At 37.0% G+C, this 21951-nt stretch overlaps 2 protein-coding genes across 2 annotated transcripts; one reads left to right on the top strand and one right to left on the bottom strand.

Annotated features, from left to right (window-relative positions):
- Positions 1–12682: 12682 nt before the first annotated feature.
- BDBG_09379 (ankyrin repeat domain-containing protein 28) lies at positions 12683–16744 on the top strand (the record flags this gene model as incomplete). The annotated part of the gene is made up of 1 exon (XM_002620237.1): positions 12683–16744. One exon carries the CDS (start codon positions 12683–12685, stop codon positions 16742–16744), a length of 4062 nt encoding a protein of 1353 aa, XP_002620283.1.
- A 281-nt stretch (positions 16745–17025) lies between these two features.
- Positions 17026–21582, bottom strand: BDBG_09378 (uncharacterized protein). The gene is made up of 2 exons (XM_002620236.2): positions 21262–21582; positions 17026–21197 (listed from the first exon to the last, which is right to left on the bottom strand). Exons 1-2 carry the CDS (start codon positions 21430–21432, stop codon positions 17670–17672), a joined length of 3699 nt encoding a protein of 1232 aa, XP_002620282.1. The 5' UTR covers positions 21433–21582; the 3' UTR covers positions 17026–17669.
- Between the last annotated feature and the right edge of the window lie 369 nt (positions 21583–21951).

Genomic DNA, 21951 nt, shown 5'->3' with positions numbered 1-21951 from the left:
ATAAATAAAGCTTTAGAGGAGAAAAGGAGTATGTAAGAAATCCTACTTCTATAAATTCCTTTATCCTCTATTTCTATCTCCTGTATAATAATAGAGTTAGCAGTCTCTAACTACACACAACTATATAGACTGAAGTTCACAACTACTATTTATAACTTAGCTTGAATACTATTATACATTTAATCTCTACATTTATTTTTCTATCATGAATACTTTTAGTAGCTATCAGTATATATCATGTCAAGCTGTAAACACCTAAATAATTATCTGTGAGCACTTATTCTTACAATTTCATTTAAGATGTCTTGACTCAGATTTTAATAGAGCTCACTCTGCTTTTCAGATTTCAGCAGTTTTATACTTTCTTCAACTGCTTTTCAATCAGCTTTTTCAAAGTTAGATTAATTAGAGAGAAGAGAATTTTCACATCTTTATTTTTTACTTAGTTTAATATTAAATTGAATAATCTCATGATCTGATTCTGAGGTCTTATTTAAATTAATAAATCAGTTTATAAGTCTTTTTTCAATTAGATTTTATAATATGAAAATGAGATCTATAATAGATTTCTATTTCATATCTTTTCTACACAATTTTTATTGATCAGACTTATTAACTAAATCTATTAAATACTTAAAAGTTTATTTAACTAGTTTATCTACTCTTACTGCTCTTCTGCATTCTGAATTTTATCAGAAATAATGTGTATTCAAATCTTCTACTATTATAGAGTTTTTTAATTAAGTTATATTCAAAAATTCTCTATTAATTATTCTGATATTATTGTTTTCTTTCAATGACTTTTTATTATAGATATTTATAAGTTGTATAGTATTAAACTTATTCTCTTTATCTATAATATCACTCATTAGAATATCAGAGTCAGATATAATATTAAATCTTAGATTAAATTAATATCTTGATCTTTTTCTTTTATAAATCACTAAACTTTATCTCAGATTTTTCAGGTAAAAAGCAGTAGTAGTTTGAATGAGAAATGATATACTTTTACTCAGCATGAAAATTTAATTCTTGAAAAAGTATAAAATTAACTTTTTATTCAAATGTAATTTGAAGATAAGAATAAATGTAATTTAAGTTTCTATTCACATTGTTTTAAATAAATGTAATTTTTGAGAAGTTTTTAAACTTTTTTTATTATTTTTATTGTATATTAATACTAAAAGAGAGTAGAGGTTGAGTAGAATCTAAATCACTATCATCAGATAGTAGATTATAACTATTTTGAAAAGCAGGAATTTTAACTGCTTATATTCTTTCTAGTTTATTAATAAAGTCATTTCTCATTTCTCTAATCTTAACAGGTATTTGAGAATTCAAATTCTGTTTATATTTAGCTGAAGAATTTGAGTTTAAGAATTTAGATAATTGAGAGTTTCTTCTTTTTGAGCTTGTAGTTGTAGATTTACTGACTTGACTGTTATCTTCAGTTTTAGATTGACTTTGAGCTTCTTCTTTTCTTCAGTTCTTTTAAATTCTTGAAGTAAACATGTATTCTTTTGAGCTAGATACATGCTTTTCTTTGTAGTTAGAGCATCTAAGCAGAGTATATTAATATATTTTATCTCTTTTTGAGCATATTTTATATTTATACTCACCAGTTTTGTAATCTTTGACACAGAATTCACATTTTGAGTCTCTGAAATAAGAGATTGCAAAGTGTTCATGTCTTTGACAGTTTGAACACTGTGTTTATAATTTGAGATTCATTCTTAAGTCTTTGTATTTATGAACTCTCATTTTCAAATCTGTCACTCTTACTTCAGAGATTTTTGATTATTCAAGAGTCTTTGTATATACTAGAACAGAGGCATTTCTTCTGTTTTATCTGAATTCAATTGAATTCAGTTATGCAGACTTCTTTCTCAGTTGAATAGACCTGTATTCTTTTAACTCATTTTTAAGAAGTAGCATTTCTTTCTCACAGTCAAAAATTTCAACTGAAATATTATGAAGAATGAATTTGTCTCACTTTTCATTTCTTTCAGATAGAATTATTGTGTTTAACAGAGATTCTATTACTGATTTTCAGATATTCTCATTCTCAATAAGGAATTCTGCACTGAATTCAGGCATTGTAGTTAGAATGATGAAATTTTCAAAGAAAGATAACTCAATTGAAGCTATAACTGATTTTTGAACTTCAATATCACTTATTAACTGAGAAAAGAACTGCTGATTAATTTCATTTCTGATTTTGAAAATGAGATTTAAGTGTTGAAAGCTCTTCATTTAATATAAGATAGTATAAGCTGAAGTGTATGAAGTATAATATAAAATTACTCACTTATTTACACTCAGTAAAGTATTTATAATACTTATCTTATACATTCACTTTCTTAAAGTTATACAAGATTCATTTGAAAAACTTATTTTATATTTATAAGAATGAATATTACTCTGAGTCTGTGAGATTTATCTTTTTATCTATTATTTATAATAACTTCACTTTTCTGTATAGAAATGCTACAGATGTTAAGACTTATTAAAATTTTATTAACTCTCTATCTTATTAATAGTAATAATTATGTCAGTGAAGCGATTCATAGTGAATACTTAATTCATAGTGAATATCAATTGTTACTTAACTTCTAGTTCAGTCTGTTACTGTGTATACATGACTTTAATTTCATTTAGAATTCTTATATATATACAGAGCTATGCTTTCAGTTCTGTGATCTCAGCTGCTTTTCTTACTATTTTAGATAAATCTTCTAAGAGATTCTGTATATCTTCTGATTCAGATAGTAGAGAAGAGTGTTATTTATATTAATTAGAGAAGATATTTATTTCAAAAGCGATTTTATTAATTGTACAGTGTCTATTATTCTATAACTTCTCTTACTCTTATACAATTCTAATAATAATTATCTCTCCTTTTATTCTTCTGAGTAGAAAGTGAATTTCTTTGAATTAATATTAACTATCTCTATTCTCTTTTTCTCATATTTTATTATGTTTGCATATATGGCCTTTATCTGAGTATGAAGTTTTCTCTCAATAAGCAGAGTAGTATTAATTAAATGCTCTTTTACTCACTGCTTCTTCATATACTCTTACTCTGAGATGTTTTAGAATCACTCTGATATAATAACTATGAATTACTTTGTAAATAGAATTATCATACTCTGAAGAAGTCTGTGCTTCTTATCAGTTTTTAAACATGCTATCAGATGTGATTTAAAGATTGCTTGAGTCAGTGTAAGATTACAGATGTACATCAGCTTCTTATATATAAATTAATTAGTAACTGATAGAGCTTCTTTACATTCGTAAGTGTATTTAGAAGCGGCCGCGTTATTATTCCGTGACTGTATATTCTTCTAAATTATATACAGATTCAGAGAGTTTCTCTGTTACAGATATAAAGAATAATATTTTATAAGTGATTAATAAATTCTCTAAGACTTCTTCTATAGAGATTATTTATAGTTCAGATAGCTACTTCTGAGTGTCTGTAGTAAAGTTTACAGAGATTAAAGTATATAAGTTTCTAGTTTATTCAGTTATAATGAGCAGTTGCTGACTGACAAAGCTTGAAATATAAGAATAAATACTTACAGATAATTATTCAGTGATTCACAGTTTAACATGATATATACTAATAGCTACTAGAAGTATTTACAGTAGAAAGATAAATATAGAGATTAAATGTATAATAGTATTCAAGCTGAGTTATAAATAGTAGTCACAAACTTCAGTCTATATAGTTGTATGTAGTCAAGAGCTGCTAACTCTATTAATTACACAAGAGATAGAAATAAAAGTAAAGAATTCATAAGAAGCGAGATTTCTTATAAATAAGTTATTATGTTAATATTACTTAATAAATAATCAGTATATATCTATATAAATGTGAATAATTAGAAAATATATACTTAAAAAATATCATCAGAGTGAACTCTGCTATCACTTAAATTATATTAAGAACAGAATACTGAAATTGATAATTTCTTTCATCAATTTCATAGACACAATATGTAAAAATAGTTTTAAAAAATATAAAATTCTTCAACTTCTGATAAAAACAAATCTTATAAAAAGACTCTATTATCATGATATCAGAAACTGAGTATTATTAAAAAGTATTACTTTTATATAATATATATACACTTACTTCAGTAATTTACTCTCTGTATATATAATTGAGAGTTGTAGCTTTCTCACACTGCACAGCTCTTATTAACATACTACTATCAGTATGTAATTTACACAGCTTTTTTGTCTCAACTGCAGTTTTTATTGATATAAAAGAAGCATTTAACCATGTTTCAAAGTCAAAGTTAATTCAGACTTTGAAGATGTTAAAACTGCCACTTTCTCTAATAAAATGAGTTAACTGTTTTATGTCTAAAAGAATCATACAACTATTCTTTGATGAAATGAAATAAGACAAGACTGAGAAAAAAATAGAAGTACTGCAAGAATCTTTAATCTCTCTCATTTTATTTGCAATATACACTGCATATCTATTCAAAAATGAAGATATGAAAGTAGTGTGATCTCTGAGTTATGTAAATGATATTGATCTAGTCTACAGCTCAAAAACAATCAGAGAGAATTTGAAAGTGATTGAAAAAGCAGTAAAGAAAATCTTTGTTAGAGCAGATATCAATCAAATTCAATTTAATATGAATAAAACTGAGTTAATTCATTTCTTTTCTAGATTTAATGAGAAAGAACTATGTCTAACTCTTTTAAATAGAGAGATTAAACCCAGTTTAAATATCAAATGATTAGAAGTATGATTAAACTCTAAGTTAAATTTTAAATATCATATTCAATAAAGAACTATCAAGACAGAAAGACTATTAAATAATATAATCAGACTATCAAATACAGAGAGAGATCTATTCTTCCAGACTATGAGACAGTTATATATAGTCTGTATTATCTCAGTAGCTGATTATGAAGTTCAAGTTTGATGAAATAATCAAGGAAATTTCACTGAACTTTTTCAAAGACTGTAAAACAGAGCTTTGAGAAGAATTCTGAAAGTATTTAAATCATCTTCTATTAAAGCAATGAAAATTATAGCTTCAATTCCTTCTTCTACTATTAGATTTGAAAAGGCCTGTATGAACTATGCTCTGAGAGTTATGAAGATGAGCTCAAATCATATAATCAGAGAAAGAGTCTCTTCATCATTTTCATCAACTAACTCTGAAAATGAACTAGATTGAAATAGATTTCTTGATTGAAATGAAAATAATTCTTCAAAGAAAATGTCTTCTCAACTATACAGACTATACTCACTGATTAAAGATCAATTTTCTTCTTTAAATATTGAAAAAGTGAATCATGAGAAGATATCTCTCTGAAGAGTAAAGCTTAAATCTCTTATAGACTTATAAATAAGTGAACTATCTAAAGAGAAAGAATATGAACAGCATTTAAAGAGAATTTCTACAATCAATATAGAAAACTCTATTCTGATTTATTCAGATAGCTTAAAAAATGAGAATCTGAATAAATTAGATACAGACATTGCTTATACTGAAGATAATATCAATTTTATCTCAGATTTCTGAAATCTAGACAGTGAATCTGAAGTCTTTGATACTGAACTATTTATAATAGTGAAAGCTTTTAAACTCATTAAAATAAAATCTTATAAAAGAGAAAATAGTTTGAAAGAGATATGAATATTCTCTGATAGTCAAGCTGTCTTAAAAAGACTTAGAAATAGTCAGATTCATAATGATTCAATGAATCTTGAACTAATTTTAAACTCTGTTTTGAAAATTTAAAAGAGAAGAATATCAAAGCTGATAATTTATCTACACTAAGTTCCTGCTTATATGAATATTCATGATAATGAATTGACTGATTCAGCTGTAAAAAAGAGTTCAGAATTAAGCAGATCTATTCAAAAAATTATATTCTGATCTTTTATAAAGAGAAAGATAAAAGAATCTTATTTAGATAAGTGAAATGAAAGCTGACAGAAATAAAAGAAGAGTATACATTATTCAAGATTTGAAATAAAGCTCAAGCGATAATCTTGTTTAATTAAATGTAAAAAGAAAATATTCTCATCTATAATACAGCTGAAACTAGAATATGACTATTTCAAATCTTATATACAAAGATTTAATGATAGATTTGATTTAATAGAATGCTCATTCTATAATATAAATAAGAATTCTAAGTATATTGTAATACACTGTGCATTATACAATAGTCTCAGAGTCAGATTGAAAGAGAAGTATGATCTAAATCAATTAAATATGAGATTCTTATTCTCAACTGAGACAGAAATTAAATACTTAATAGACTTTCAATCAGAAACTCAAGCAGCTATAAGAAAATAGCTAAATTCAGAAATATCTGAATATAAAGAGAAGAAAATTGATTAGATATAGTCTGTTAAAACAGTTATATACTATCTTTTAATAATTTGTTTTGTTACAGTCTCTCTTTACTTTACTTTTCCTTTTTATTCTTTTCTATCTATCTATTTAATGTGTCTATCTTTAAGACTGTATTCTCTTTTCTTTTGTCATGATATTGTCAAATGATTTCAAAGTATCAGAAGATGTTAAAATACTGTAATTTATAAACAGTTTTTATATTCTGAGCTGAAATTTTCTGATTTTGCATATCTGAAATTGATGAATGTATACTAGTTAACTTTATAGATATAGGAAAAACCCTGAGAACTAAAAGTTCTCAGGTAGATGTCATAGTCTCTGACTGCATACATCTATAATTGAAGAATAATAATAATAATAATACACAGCTTTTCAATTTATCACATACTATATATATACAGCTCTGTATACTGAGTAGACTGGCCGCTGAAATCATGAATTTCACGTTAATCTCATTTGATCTGGTCTCATACATTTCTTGACCTGAATCCCGCTGAAACTAATCATTAAAAAAACATACAAAGTGACTATTTATCAGATCTCAAAATAATCAATCAACTCAGAAAATAAACTGAATTGAAATAGATTTCTTGATTGAAATGAAAATAATTCTTTAAAGAAAATGCTCTCTTAACTATACAGACTATATTCACTGATTAAAAATCAATTTTCTTTATTAAATGTTAAGAAAGTTAATCATGAGAAGATATCTCTCTGAAGAGAAAAGCTTGAATCTCTCATAGACTTGTAAATAAGTGAACTATCTAAAGAGAGAGAATATGAATAGTATTTAAAGACAATCTCTATAATTAATATAAAAAACTCTATTCTGATTGACTCAGATGACTTAAAAAATGAGAATTTAAACAGATTAGATACAGACATTACTTATACTAAGAATAATATCAATTTTATCTCAGATTTCTGAAATCTAGACTGTGAATCTGAAGTCTTTGATACTGAACTATTTACAATAGTGAAAGCTTTCAAACTTATTAAAATAAAATCTTATAAAAGAGAAAATAGTTTGAAAGAGATATGAATATTCTCTGATAGTCAAGCTGCTTTAAAAAGACTTAGAAATAGTCAGATTCATAATAATCAAATGAATCTTAAACTGATTTTAAATTCTGTTTTAAAAATTCAAAAGAGAAGAACATCAAAACAGATAATTTATCTATACTAAGTTTCTACTTATATAAATATTCATGACAATGAATTGACTAATTCAGCTGTAAAAAAGAGTTCAGAATTAAGCAGATCTATTCAAAAAACAGTGTTCTGATCTTTTATAAAGAGAAAGATAAAAGAATCTTATTTAGATAAGTAAAATGAAAACTGATAGAAATAAAAGAAGAGTATACATTATTCAAGATTTGAAATAAAACTCAAGTGAAAATCTTGTTTAATTAAATGTAAAAAGAAAATATTCTCATCTATAATTCAGCTAAAACTAAAATATAATTATTTCAAATATTATATACAAAGATTTGATAATAGATTTGATTCAATAGAATGCTCATTCTGTAATACAAATGAAAATTCTGAGTATATTGTAATGCATTGTGCACTATACAATAGTCTCAGAGTCAGATTGAAAGAGAAGTATGATTTAAATCAATTAAATATAAGATTTTTATTCTCAACTGAGATAGAAATTAAATACTTAATAGACTTTCTATCAGAAACTCAAGCAGCTATAAGAAAATAGCTGAATTCAGAAATATCTGAATATGAAGAGATGAAAATTAATCAGATATAGTCTGTTAAAACAGCTATACACTATCTTTTAATATTTTTATTTTGTTATAGTCTCTATTTACTGTACTTTTTTCTTTCTTCTCTTTTCTATTCTTTTCTACTTACTTATTTAATGTGTCTCTCTTTGAGACCCTGTTCTCTTTTCTTTTGTCATGATATTTCTAAATGATTTCAAAGTATTAGAAGATATTAAAATACTGTAATTTGTAAAAAGTTTTTATATTTTGAGCTGGAATTTTCTGATTTTCATATCTGAAATTGATAAATGTATAATAGTTAACTTTATAGATATTAAAAAAACTCTGAGAACTAAAAGTTTTCAGATAGATGTTATAGTCTCTGACTACATACATCTATAATTGAAGAATAATAATAATAATAATAAAGATCTCAAAATGAGATCATGACTTAGATAAAATAAGAAAGTGATTTCATTTAATCTCATTTAGTTTCATTCTTAGTATGAAGTTACTATTTTTAGACATTTTAAGGTTTTTTTTAGACTACTTTTAATTTTTTAAAAAGTAATGCTTTTTGATAATGCTCAAATGAGATTTAAAGTCATTTAAAGCAATAAAAAAATTTAAATTGAGAAGTGAAAATCATGATCTTATTTAAAAAATATAATAAGAGTAGACAGTAAGTCTCACTGAGATAGTATAAGACTACTATCTAATCTTAAAACTGTGTAATAAGATTAATCAAATTAATAATAAAATTATCAAATATTCTGATTCTGGTTTCAGACACGGTCACACGGTCAGTCTAATACTGATACTGTATTAAGTATTATAATTTAATATAATACTTACTTTTCTCAGACTATGTTTCATTTAAGAGAGAGAAAGAATGCAACTACTGTTTTATTAAAAGAGAGTAAATAATTAATATTTTAAAAGATAATTTAATTTCTTCTATATTTATTAAAAATTTGATTAATCTATACTTTTCAATTTGAGAATTTCTGAGAGTGTTTTAATAGTTTTTATATCAGCTTGAAATTAATAATGATTTAAAAAAGAGAAAAGAGAGAAGAAAGAAATAAGAATAACTTATTTTTTTATAATATGAAAACAGAGAATTACTGCAATTATTTTTTTTTAATAATAAAGATCTGTCTTCTGCATGTATCTCTGATATAGATTATATAATAACTGTATATAAAGAATATTAATAGTACATATCTTAAATAAAAATAATATTATTATATAACACTGTATGAAGAGTGCTATTAAAAAAATTACACTGATAAAAAGATAGCTAGACAGTACTACAAATCTTAGCAGAAATTCACACTGTAATTTATACTGAATATTCAGTTCTTGATTATTTTCATTATCTTTACTATCATTTAATACATGAGAAATATACTCTTCAACCTGCTTCTTTTTAACATGTAATCTGTCTGCCTGTTAATATGCCCTCTTTTAATGTGTAATCTACCTGTCAATCTCATCTCACAGTCAGATGAGTATTTTATTTCTTTATTTACTTATATTATCTTTCTTCTCTATATTTATTATTATCTTCTAAATTCTTATTAATCTTGTTAAATCTTTGTAAGAATAGTATCTTTAATACTATTATTTCTCTGAGTTAGTTAGCTAGATTCGAGACCATCTCTAAGTCATTCATTATGAAGTATAATATATAATAGTTCAGGATTAAATCCACATTCAATTGCATGTTTAAATATACAGTTGATTTGACTCTTTGAGATCTGAGAGATTTCCGTGATTTCAGCATTTAACTTGCTAAAATAGAGTGATTTAAGAGCCGGTATGAGAGATCTTGTAGCAATATCAGTATTAAGTGCTATATTTTAACAGCTATGAATTGTCAGATGAGATATCAGAGATGAGAAATTAGAGAATAAAAACAAATTAAAAAGAATGTGAGATTATTAGAAGCTAAATATATTTACTCATTAAAACATAATAGCATTTCTTAGCTCTATTAATTGAATCTGAGCGGCACAATTCTTTTGATAGCGCTCTTTGTAGCTGTTTCTGTATATCTCTAAAAGCTGTTAATATTTTGTTTGACTTTTTTTATATTTGATAAGCTAATAATATATTTCAAAACACACTCTCTTCTTTAAAAATCTCATTATTATTATCTGACAATTCATAGTTTAAAAATGCTAGTCAGAATAATCTTTATAACAGTTTTACAGATGAATGTTAAACTATGATGAGAGAATGAAAAATTTCAGAGATGTAATGAGAGTTCATATTCTGATTTTCAGAAATGTTGTGATAAATTTTACAGTGATTTTATAATTTTTTTATTTTTCATATTGAATAATTTGAATAGAAATAAAATATCAGTGTGAATATTAAAGTTATTGTATTTCTACTGTAAATATTGTGTTTAACTGTGAATTCACTGTTCTGATAGCATTTACTGTGTCAGAATGGTGGATCCGCTGTTCTGAAAAACCCCCAATTTCTAGTATGGGTTGATTCTCCTACAAAAGCAGCGCGGTCCCAGGGCACTAATCCGGAATCGAGGAGTCTGAGTACTGTACACCCTGATAAAAAGGTTTTTGCGAGCCTTGCTCAACCCCGCTCAGGGGTAGCATTTGGCGGCTGCCGCAGACTCAGCGTGCCGTCTTGGCTGCGTAACTTAGCCTCTACTAGAGCTTCGGATTGGCGGACGGATAGTTATATATAACTTAGCACAGACATCTCGTGTCTTGTTTTTCCGACTTCGACGTTGGTCCTGAATGGGAATGAAGCGAGGACAGAGAGGCACAAGTATGATGCAACAAAGAAAAAAGAAAGGAAACAATTGAGACGAAAAAGGGCTGCCAGCCGTCTCAGATTGAGTTCCAGCCGAATCCCCGCTTGCCGGGGAGATTAATTTGCGCTCTGCGGTCTTCAGCGCGAGAGGGCAGTCGCCTAAAACTTGAGGGTTTTGATCCCAACAGCTGAGAGCCTCGTTTCCCTAGCCTGACGATGACTTCCAAGAAAAATCTCTCAGGTAGGTGGACAGCAGAAATATAGGAGAACAGGATACGGATACTGTTCGGATCTCAGGCTGCTGCACTGCCTGTCAAACAAAGGGTCTGTGGTTGGACGTGCAGCATTGAAGCTTGACTAGGTCATGACCCAGCTTTTGGTTGCTAGTATGTACTCCGTACATTACATTACTTTGCTCTGTGCATTGTGCGACGGAGTGACATAAAAGAGTGAGGTAACTTAGTTACCTATCTATCTTAAGATCAGCATTTGTTCTATCTTTTCTGAGCAGCTCCTCGGGACTACCTATATGTACGTACAGTACAGTACCTTAGTTACCTGTAGGTGTGTGTTTTCCCTCCTTCGACGCGGCACAGAGCTGCAGATTCTGCGCGATTTGTCAAGCCCACCTCCTTCATCACTCCATATTCCAATTCAACTGATACCCCAGCCTTGTTGCAGCTATGACAAACCACTTTTTACATCCATCCACAGCATAGCAAAAGGAGGGGGAGGGGTGTGTGTGTGTGTGTGTGTGTGTGTGTGTGTGTGTGTGTGTGTGTATGTGTGGAGGGCTAGCGCAAGGTCCAACCGCCCAGCCTAATGGTTGCCGACGACACTCCGACTTCCATCCCATCTCATCCAACATCACCGAGTTCACTCCGTACCTACGGAACGGCTGTACATGGGTCCCGCACAATGGATTTTGTCAGTAACTAACTGACTTGTCTATTTATAGATCCAGGACCGTTCAATGCATCTAGAGCGTGGTTGGCATACACCAGTTGCATGAACCTGTTCGTGTGACTCTCAAGCATTCAATTAAGCATCATATCTCATCCATTCTCTTCTAGTTGGCGTACCTGGAGGGCCGATGTTTGAGTCAATTGGCTGCGTGCTGAAACTCGGCCATCGGCGTACGGAATTTGGGATAAGCAGCTTTGGTGTTCCTTTCCATGATACCTTGTGGTGGCAGACAAACTGTGCCTGGGAGTAAAGCGATGATGATGATGAATGCAGTGACTAGGTACTATATCCTTAAACGGATTAATTTGGAGCAGGAAGGTAACAGAGGTATCATTCAGGACCAACAACTCTCTGCACCTATAGCCTGTCTGATTGGTTATCAGTAAAAAGTATCTGATGCAAAGGCGATGAGGACGGTGGCGCTGAAAGCCTGGTCTAACATTGGGAAAGTTGCATTCCGTTTACAACCAATGCAAGCCACCTATCCGACTGCTCATGAAGTACAGGGTCCTGTCCGTATGAGATGTTGATGCCTTACCCGGTCTACAAAGAAGATGGATGGTAAAGATAAACACTGCATGTCATAACCCCTCTGCAGGAGCGGCATCTCGTACGGAATGTCCTCAGAATTGATTCCCAAATTCCCGTCCACACTTTCGGCTGAACCATGTGGTGCCTGCTTGCAGGTAGAACTCACCAATGGTACATAACCAGACAAGGACACCCCTCCCCCCCTGCCGTGTCTTGCGCTTTTCTGCCGTACAATTTTCTATCCAGAATGCTATTGTTCCCAGACGAACTATTTGCTAACCAACAATGAGTGACTGGTGGACTGATTTCGCCAACAATCTTGCTACAGACCTTGCTCCCCTTGTTTCTCTATTTGGAGAAGCCCCTACCAAGCAGTATCTGAGCGAGTGTCTATATACAACTGACATTATCATCTTTGCAACCGCACCTCTTGGTATCATTACTGCAGTTGTCTCAGCAATCCGTGTTTACGGCACCCCGTCCCTCAGAGCTTTTATTGGACGCGCTCAGGAAGGAGCAGGTACAGCCGAAGCCGAGCTCTGCTCATCCACCAGCCGTGATGTCTGTGAACTCTATAACAATGGAGGCGTCACTCGTGTTTTTGGCCGCCCGAAGCTCCTAGAGATAATTCACGATGAGGAGGCGACGGAAGATGACTTCTATCGAAAAGCCCCAGACACACCTCCAAACGCGGGAATCTATACATTTGAAGACTATCTTAAGACGCCCCGAAATGAGTGGAGGGAGCTCAAAAAGCCTTTCGAGGATGAAGAACGCCTTGCCTCACTCTTTAACAGCGGAAAGGCCGAGTCTTTGGATTCTATGGCGTCTCAACAGAACTTCGCTCCAAATCCGAATCTATCTCTAAATGTGGGATTAAAAAAAAGAAAAATGCGTTGGTATATTGCAGCATCCATATTTGGAATTCTTCTGCAGTCCGGCGTTCTCGTATGGGCCGCTATCGCAAGATATTACTACAAATTCTTGAGAGACGACCTGCAAGACGTATATGCAGTCCCGATGACCGTCTTCGGAACTATCCTACTCTGTACTGGAATAGCACTTTGCGCCTGCTTAGTTGAAAAGGGTACTAGGGAGAGGGTCTTTGAAAGAGAATTCCCCAGTGCCTCTCAAATTTACTGGGTTCAACCTGGTACCCAATTTGTCGGTGATCAGGCCTTCGATTCTTTTGCCTACACTCATCGCAAAGGCAAACTCTCCACGTACATAACGTCTTGGAAAGAGAAGAAGAAAGATCCTCAAAAGGCCTTGGTATGGACCGCTATTAGCTCCGCGTCAGCCGGCTTCGTATTACAATTTTTGGGCCTCAGAGCCTGCCATTCATCGGTAGCAGTGGCTCAGCTGGGTGCTACTCTCGTAATGACAGCGGTACGATCATCCCTCCGGATAAAGCGCTTGAAACAGAGTGAAGTTTACTTGGCGGATCGTCCAGAATTCTACGAGGGTCATGAACTGGATTGGCTGTCTCTAAACATTGGGGATTTGAGCCGTGATGGTCGGTTTGGGTGGACAGTTTCTACCACAAGATATCACCACGCCGGGGAGCTCTCCAACGAAAGATGCAAGGTCTTTGACGAGAACTGGCCATCACAGAATGGGTCACCTGTTTACCAACCCAAGATGGTGGGGAAAGCCCATCAGGTCAACACAAATACCACATTTGAGGTTCTGTCAGTGCAATGCGAAAATAACCACCTGCTCTCTGGTTTTCGGCTGGTTCGTGGTGACAATCACAAATCGCATGCGAACCAGGTATCCGAAAACTGGCCTTGTACTCCTCGCCTAGGTATCCAGCCTGACCCTCCAAAATGGCCAGATGCTGCTCTGCCCATTACGGAACGTGGCTTCCAACTTTCTGCAGAGGGAGTTCGGGATCATGTTCAATTTCTTCCCGAACATTGGCGGGCCGCCTTTAATAGGAGATCGGCAGAAGATAGGTTACCCCATGAGATTGCAAAAACACTGCTGTATAGGGCACGTCTTGCCCGCCTAGCGAGCAGTTGGGAGGATAGGTTTGTTTCTGTTCGAAGCATCGCACGATCATTAGCGCGGGCTATCGAGGACACGGCCACAGTTCTATTTACCACGGATGTAGTCTTTGAGCATGGATGGCATGAAACTTTTACTCTCCTCTGGGCTGTTCCATGTTCACCTGACCGCACGAGACCTACTATTGAGTTCAAGCTTGGAAGCTCGCCATGGGACAGTGTCATGATTGAAAGAAGAGAAAATGACCGAAACATCTACCTCTCGCTCAGGCGGAAGATTGACGTGGATGGCAACTCCGAGGGCAGGTGGCGAGTTGACGAAGCTGAACTCGAAGCGGTGCTTGGGATATGGCTGTGGTCTCTCAGACAGTTTGGTATAAATGGACCTCTGCAAGCCCCGCTCAAGCGCATTATTTCCGCCAAATCGAATTCGCCGCAGGATACTAACGCTATCTTGGATTTTGAACTCTGGCGTGCTGGCGGAGGCTTTAATATCATCGAGACAAAAGAGCCTGGTTCTTACGTGAATCGCCTATTTGGCTGGCAGAATGTCTCTGCCGACGTATTGGAAGGTGGTAACTTCACGATGCTGGAACTCCCTGCGCTGACCAAATCCTTCCCTACCATGTGTGCCCAGGAGATTTATTCACTGTTTTTCGCATCGATGACAAGGATTATTAAAAGCATTGGTGGGAAAACGACAGTGCGCGACACCAAACGCTTCGGTCTCAGCAATACCAACATCTGTCGGATCCACGATTCTTTCGTAAATAGTGGCCTAGGACCCGTGGAGGACGCCTTTGCCTGTATAATTCCTGCGCTTAGGATCGAAGGAAAGCTGCCATCGGCAATAGGAACTTTCACCTCCGCTAGACAGGCCGCTGAACTCCATGTTCATGATGGTAAATGGGTGGAAGCAGAGAAGATCCTACTATGGGCCCTTCAGCGTACCGAGCAACCGGAATCAAGCTCGAATGAGGAGGATGATGAAATTAAACGGGCTGAATTACTGAACCACCAACAATTGCTAACCTTGACATTGTGTGAATGCTACCGCAAGGCTGCTTTTTGCGATGGAAGCCTATATTTGGCAGCAAACGGCATTGTCAGGTTTCTCATTGACCCTATTTTTGAGACCTTAAAGCGCATCCCGCTCGCTACTGAAGGGGATTGTCGACGCACTCTTGCTAGCACTGTGAGGTGTTACGGTCACCTTGTGGTGCGTTATTTACATGACCTAGATGAAAAGGAGACAGCGAAGGAACTGGAAGCAGTACTGCAGAACAGTGAAGCCACTGATCTCAACTCACCTGAACCGGTTGGAATAGATTTGTGGAAACCACTTCAAACATCACTCTCCCGGATAATTGACTCTGGTGACCTACTTTCCACCTTATTCTTTCTGGAGTTGTTCCCTACGAGCAATACTAAGGAAAATGGATCAGCACTCTTGTCAGCAGCGAAGCGGGGCTGGTATGTTATTGTTAAGAATCTCATTGATCGCGGGGCCATTTTTGAAAGACCAGACAAACACAACCGCACTGCTATATCATATTCTGCAGAAAATGGAGATTTTATCACCTTTGACTATCTTCTGGGAAAGGGGGCAATCCCCATCGTCAAGGATAATAAATGCCGCACCCCTCTATCTTATGCCGCAGGGTTCGGAAACGTGGCTATTGTTAGGAAACTACTAGCAGATGCAAGGGTCGATCCAGACGTTAAAGATGAAGAAGAATTGACGCCATTACAATGGGCAGCTATTAATGGACATGAAAAAGTGGTTGAACTGCTGTTAGAAAAGGAAGTTGTGAATGTGAACTCGATGGACCGCAAACTACGCACGCCGCTGTCCAATGCAGCACATCGAGGGCATGAAAAAGTTGTTCAGTTGCTGTTGGCAAGGAATGACACAGACGTGAATCTCAAAGATGAATGCGGAAGAACAGCGCTATCCTGGGCATCAATAAACGGGCGTGAGAAAGCGGTGGAACTATTCCTAGAAAGAGAAAGGGTGAATTTGAACGCTGAAGACAAGTATTCGGACACTCCGCTGTCCCATGCTGTTTTTAAGGGGAGGGAGAAAGTGGTTGAACTGCTCCTTAGAAATAAGGATGTGGACAAGACTTGGACAAGTTGGAATGGCAGGACACTCCTATCTACGGCGGCAGGCAACGGGCACGAGGGGGTGGTTAAACTGCTTCTGGCTACGGGGAGGTTTGATGTGGATCTAAAGGATGACGATGGGCTAACAGCACTATGTTGGGCGATAAAGAAGGGGCATGAACGGGTGGCTGACCTGCTGCGTACAGTGGAGGGTAAGAAGAATACAGAGTAGTGTCTGATCTGAGAAGTCGGCGCCCGCGGATGATGGGGCTGTAATGAGCTACGGTTAATTATATTTCTAATTTCTCGGGAAACGGGGTGATCGCGAACACATGGGTTTTACTGTTTGTTACTACTTACCTTGCGCAACTACTTACCTTGCGCACTCTCTAGGGTTATAAATCTATACCTCCTAATCAATATATCTCTGCCACCAAGTACTTGCCCTTATACTTTGTGATAATGGACACAAACTTGCTTCACCGTGCAAATGGAACAAACACCATGAGAATTCTTTCAATGATGCCTTCGCTTTCCTCCCTAGCATGGAAATAAATCGTTTACGCGTGCCAGTGGCCCATTCTTCTCACACGAAAAAAAAAAGAAAAAAGAAAAAAGAAAAAAAAGAAAACGCTCTCCAAAGAGGAACCAAGTCCCGATAGTTCTCACATTCATACCCCGATGAACCAACCTGTTTCTAGGATTATGCTGAGTAGCCCCACTCCAAACCCTTTCCGTCTACTTACTTATATATAGTTAGTGAGATCCGTGAGAGAAACTTCGCTCATAACGCAAAGCTATATAGAGCCGTAAAACGGAGCGGCAGAAAAAAAAAAAAAAAAAAAAGGTTACAAAGGGCGTTCGAAATGGTCGCGTCAATCGTTGAAGCCAGCTGGGGCCAGGTACCCAATCAAATGGCGAGTTAAGAAAATCCTTATGAAGGCAAAGGGAAAGACAGGCACAGGGCCTGAAAGAAAACAAGGAGAGAGTGAGAGATGGGCAAAGGCCGTCCATGAACGCATAGTATAAACCTTTTTCATAAGCGTAAACATATCATTATATCATTATTAGTTACATGCATTCCGAATAACTTTTTTCCCCCCCTCGCCAGTATATAAAAAATCCTTTTGAGAAAATACGGTCACAGATTTTGTCTATCAAAGTTTCCACCCCATGGAACCCATGCCCCGTGGGTCTCCTAGAGGCGAGGGACGAACAACGCCGTCTTCATCCACAGGAATCGGATCCGCTTTGGATCCGTCCTGCCGAAAGGCATAGTCTGCCTGGAGTTTTGCAACGTTGCGGGCATAGAGCTTGAATGGCGTATTTGGAAATCTATACCACGGCTTTGGATCATCTGTATTATTAACTTCGCCGGGTTGCTTCGCTTTATTGTATAAATTCCAGAAAGGGTCTCGAACAGAGTCAGGTGGCGAACGGAAAAAGCGCCAGTACGGCCGTCGAGAACGTGGTGGAGGTGAAATATGCCTCTCCTGGCTTCTAAGAGAGACATGGCTGTGTTCATTCGGTGGGTCACTCCTACCTTCATGATCACTTTCTTGTTCGCTCCAGTTTGAAGGGGAGCTATCGAGGATAACGCTATCATCATCAAAGTCAAGCTCGAGAGACATGCTGCGGGCCTGCTTCGTAACTGTTGAAGGCACAAGAGATCGATGTGGCCCTTCAACTGACTCAGCAATTTCATCCAATATGAGCTTGTCTTCAATATCCTCATCGCTAGAGACCCTCTCTTTCTCGAAACCTGAAAGAGCAAAGGAAGTATCCGGATCACCAAGTTCAACGCTGGCAGTGTCATGAGCGCCAAGCTCATCACTTGATCCAGAAATATCATCAACATGGTATACCTCGGGGCTGCTCAGTAATTCTCCATGATTGGACTCAGGAATGCTCAGTTCCTGGCCATCGTCTAGTTCTTCGTCTGATGGCAGTACATGAACCACTGGAGTTTCTCGGGCTGAAGGCTCCTGTTCATTACCTAGTAGATTGACGCAAGATGACCCTCTGCTATCATTTCGCGTAAGAGAAGCCTCTGCGACATGATGCTCGTTTTCCCTGTCAGCAAAGACAAGCTCCAAGTCGCGAGCAGTGAGATTGCGCTTTCGACATCGTGGTTTTGTGACTTCCTTTTGGAAGTAAGTCTCGTAAGAAATAGTATGGGAGGAATCCTCCTCGTAGCGATGCCGTAGGGTATATGCCGGATATTGCACAACAAAATCATCCCACAGGAATGATCGCTTCATGAAATCTTGTTCCCGCAGGCGCTGTAGCTTATCGCATGCCTGCTTAAAATTATCAATGCTACCGGCATAGTCAGGATAGGCTCGCTTGAACTGATTATACACGCCTTCTGTCTTTGATGGCAATATATTGTTTCCGAAACGGGATCGACCGCGTTCAGATCCAGGTTGTCGACATTCCATAGGCCTTACCACGAACGAACGTGCGCTGAGACGAGAGGTTTGCGACTGAAAAATCTTTGGCTGTTTAGCTAAATTGCGATCCTTAATAGAGGGTACCTCATTTCGTTTCCGCTTTCCGATAATCGACGGGGTGGAATTCATTTCTATTTGAGATCCGCCTACGTTAACCGAATTACTAGCGGGTTTATTCGTGTTCATCATGGTTCCTAGAGCTCGGGCAGTAACGGATACATCCAAATACTCCTCATTAGTATTTTGCGCACATTCATCCAAGCTAGACACTAGTTGTCCCCCTACTATAGAATCGTCGTCCCCATCCGTCGAGCCACAATCCAATGGGCTAAATCTTTCTAGAGATGCCAGACCGGGGTTTTGTGTAGCAGTCTGCGTGGCTTTTCCGCTTACAGACGTAGAAGGCCCCGGCTGAACTGTTAAACGCCGGGTATCGTACGTTGAAGGAATGAGAGGGTCCGAAGAAACCTTGGTAAATCTTTGCCCAGAGTCTCCGTCAATGCTCTTCTGGCTACGAGTGGCTGATGCCATTTTCCGTTTACCAACTTGGATATACGGAGTCTGTTCGACTTCGGTGAATGAAACTTTATTGGCAGATGGCAGTGAAGCTACAGAGCTTGTGAAGTTGTCGTTCTCAGGGTCCTGATCGGCTTGGCTCACGTTTCCCAAGCCAGTGGGAGGTGATATTTCCATCTCGGAATGGACATCTTCATCTTCAATGGGCGTAGCAGTACTGAGATCGGCTGGCTTTTGCGAATTAGTACCAATGTCAGGTCCATATCCCAGGTCATCCTCGTTTCCACTAGCTACAATATCCCTCTGGTTAGCCTTCACAGGGAAAGGGGGGCGTAGGCGGGAATTATTTATAGCTGGAGGGCTACTATCTTGCGGAACAAGATGAGAAGAGGATGACGGCTGTGGCGTGGGAGTCCACTCTGAGTCCAGCGGTTCGCCTTCTGGCGAAGACTTCAGTAGATCAGCGTCGAGATCCTCATCCTCGTTTGCAGAATGAGGGTTCGCGCATGTGCTAGTTGTCTCGTTTGATGACCTGCGACGAAGCATATCATTCCATTTCTGCAAAAGGTGTATCGGGACATGGGCTTGTGGCGCTTGCTTCCCAGGTTCTGGAGGAAACCAGGATTCATTCATCTCGATCAACTCTTCTTGGTCCTTTCGAATTGTAACATCCCGACGTCGAATCCGGACCATCTGGCTCCAGGGGTCGTCTTTGCCGGGTTGTGTGTTCGTCTTGGGGCTATTGTTAGGCATCAGTTTATTCTTAGTCGTTGGTTTAGCCATTTCCGGAGATATCTGAGGATCTAGGTGGTCTCTTGGCTTGTCGCCACTTCTTTTACTTGCCGCACTATCCCTTTGACGGTTCTGGTTGAGGGATGGGGATCTTTTACCGGAGATGTGCGTACGGGGTGTCCTTGCAAGTGGGCTCCCAGATGGGGGTAACGATTCGGCATCTCCACTACAATTGCGGTTGATTTCCTCGTCCAAAGGGATCGCGTTTTCAATAGATGGGATGAGTTGAGTCACGAAACCAATATGCTCTATATCCACGTCTAATCGACTAGAGGGTGGCTTGTGCCTTTCCGCCGTTTTATCAAGATTTTCCTTAATAGCTGGATCTGGCTCCAGCCCCGATTTCGAGGTGAGGGCGGAAAGTAACAACGTAGCGTTCTTCTTAGGCAATGCAGAGTCATTTCTAGGCTGTGCGAGTGGTTTTTCCGACCGCCGACTGTTTGGAAGCTGTGAGATAAAATTGTCTTGTGAGGCTGGAGGTGCGATGGAGGCACAGGCGTGGGACCTCAGAGATGACGCATCCGACTCTGAATCCGTATCTGTGGGCACATTCGCTTCCCGCCCTTCACCATTTGGGAGACCACCGCCATTTCGTTGGCCATTTTCCTTTCTCGAACACTTCCTGGCCATGCTGGATATACTGGAATGACCAGTGATATCGACTGGACGGCCAAAAATACTACTACCTTCGCATCCCTCAACGCGGAAGTCCAGAACAGATAGAGTAATCTCAGGTGGAGCCTTAACATGGCTAATAACAATATCGAATTCATTGATCTTTATTATCGCGCCCTTGGTATTTCTGTTAAGAGGTTTCCTGGTTTTCCTCCTATAGCTCTCCGTAGACTCTCTAGAAAAAGTGCTCGAGATGGCGGTGACAGAGTCGGATAGAATACCCCGGACGGGTCCTGTAGCGGGAGACCACTATGGATGGTCCGTTATGTCAGCGTAGATTCGTAACCCGTCTATCTAAGTTCCGAACGCGTACTTCAGCAACCTGCACGAATTTCCGATCTCTCACGCGAACTCGATGGATGCTATCATCATCGACCAACTTCAGTGGGTTACGTAGAGCCACATCTTCCGGCAGTGGCTGTCCCAAGCATAAGCACAACGCAGCTTCGACAAGAGGCGCAATCCAGGGTCTCAGGGTCTCCATGCTGGAGCTGAACAGAATCGTAGGACATAACTAATCCTCGATTGTTGCCAATTCATAGTTTGTAAAATGGTTAAAAAAAAATTCTCAACACATCCAAATAAAACACCCGATTGACAGAGTTCACAGTTGGCTCTTCGCTGCGAGAGTTTCTTCGGATCAATGCTTTCTAAATCGGGCTAAATCAACCCCCATTGTAACCACGCGTTCCTCACCGCTTTGGCAGAATCGAGTTAGTCATCTGCACAGGCTGACTCAGCTCCAACGGCGCTCTCCCATTGGCTGCTTCGGTTGTGGTCGGTCGTGAGCTCGGATTGTGACGTCTTCTTGTTGATCATCGACGTTGAGTTGGCATCCAGGCGGCAGCAAGTATGATCCCAGAGATGACCACGACCGTCGATTCTCTCCACCTCGATTTAGCTGTTTCTGCGTGTCTTGCATGCGTCCGTTATCTGCGCACTATACTCGGAATAGTCACGTCTCCTTTACTAAGATAGACGACCAAACGATGGAATAAGCTTT

This window comes from Blastomyces gilchristii, assembly GCF_000003855.2.
Source record: "Blastomyces gilchristii SLH14081 genomic scaffold supercont1.40, whole genome shotgun sequence".
NCBI classification, from domain to species: Eukaryota; Fungi; Ascomycota; class Eurotiomycetes; order Onygenales; family Ajellomycetaceae; genus Blastomyces; species Blastomyces gilchristii.
The sequence above is the reverse complement of the archived record's forward strand: the minus strand, read 5'-3'. Positions and strand labels throughout refer to the sequence as shown.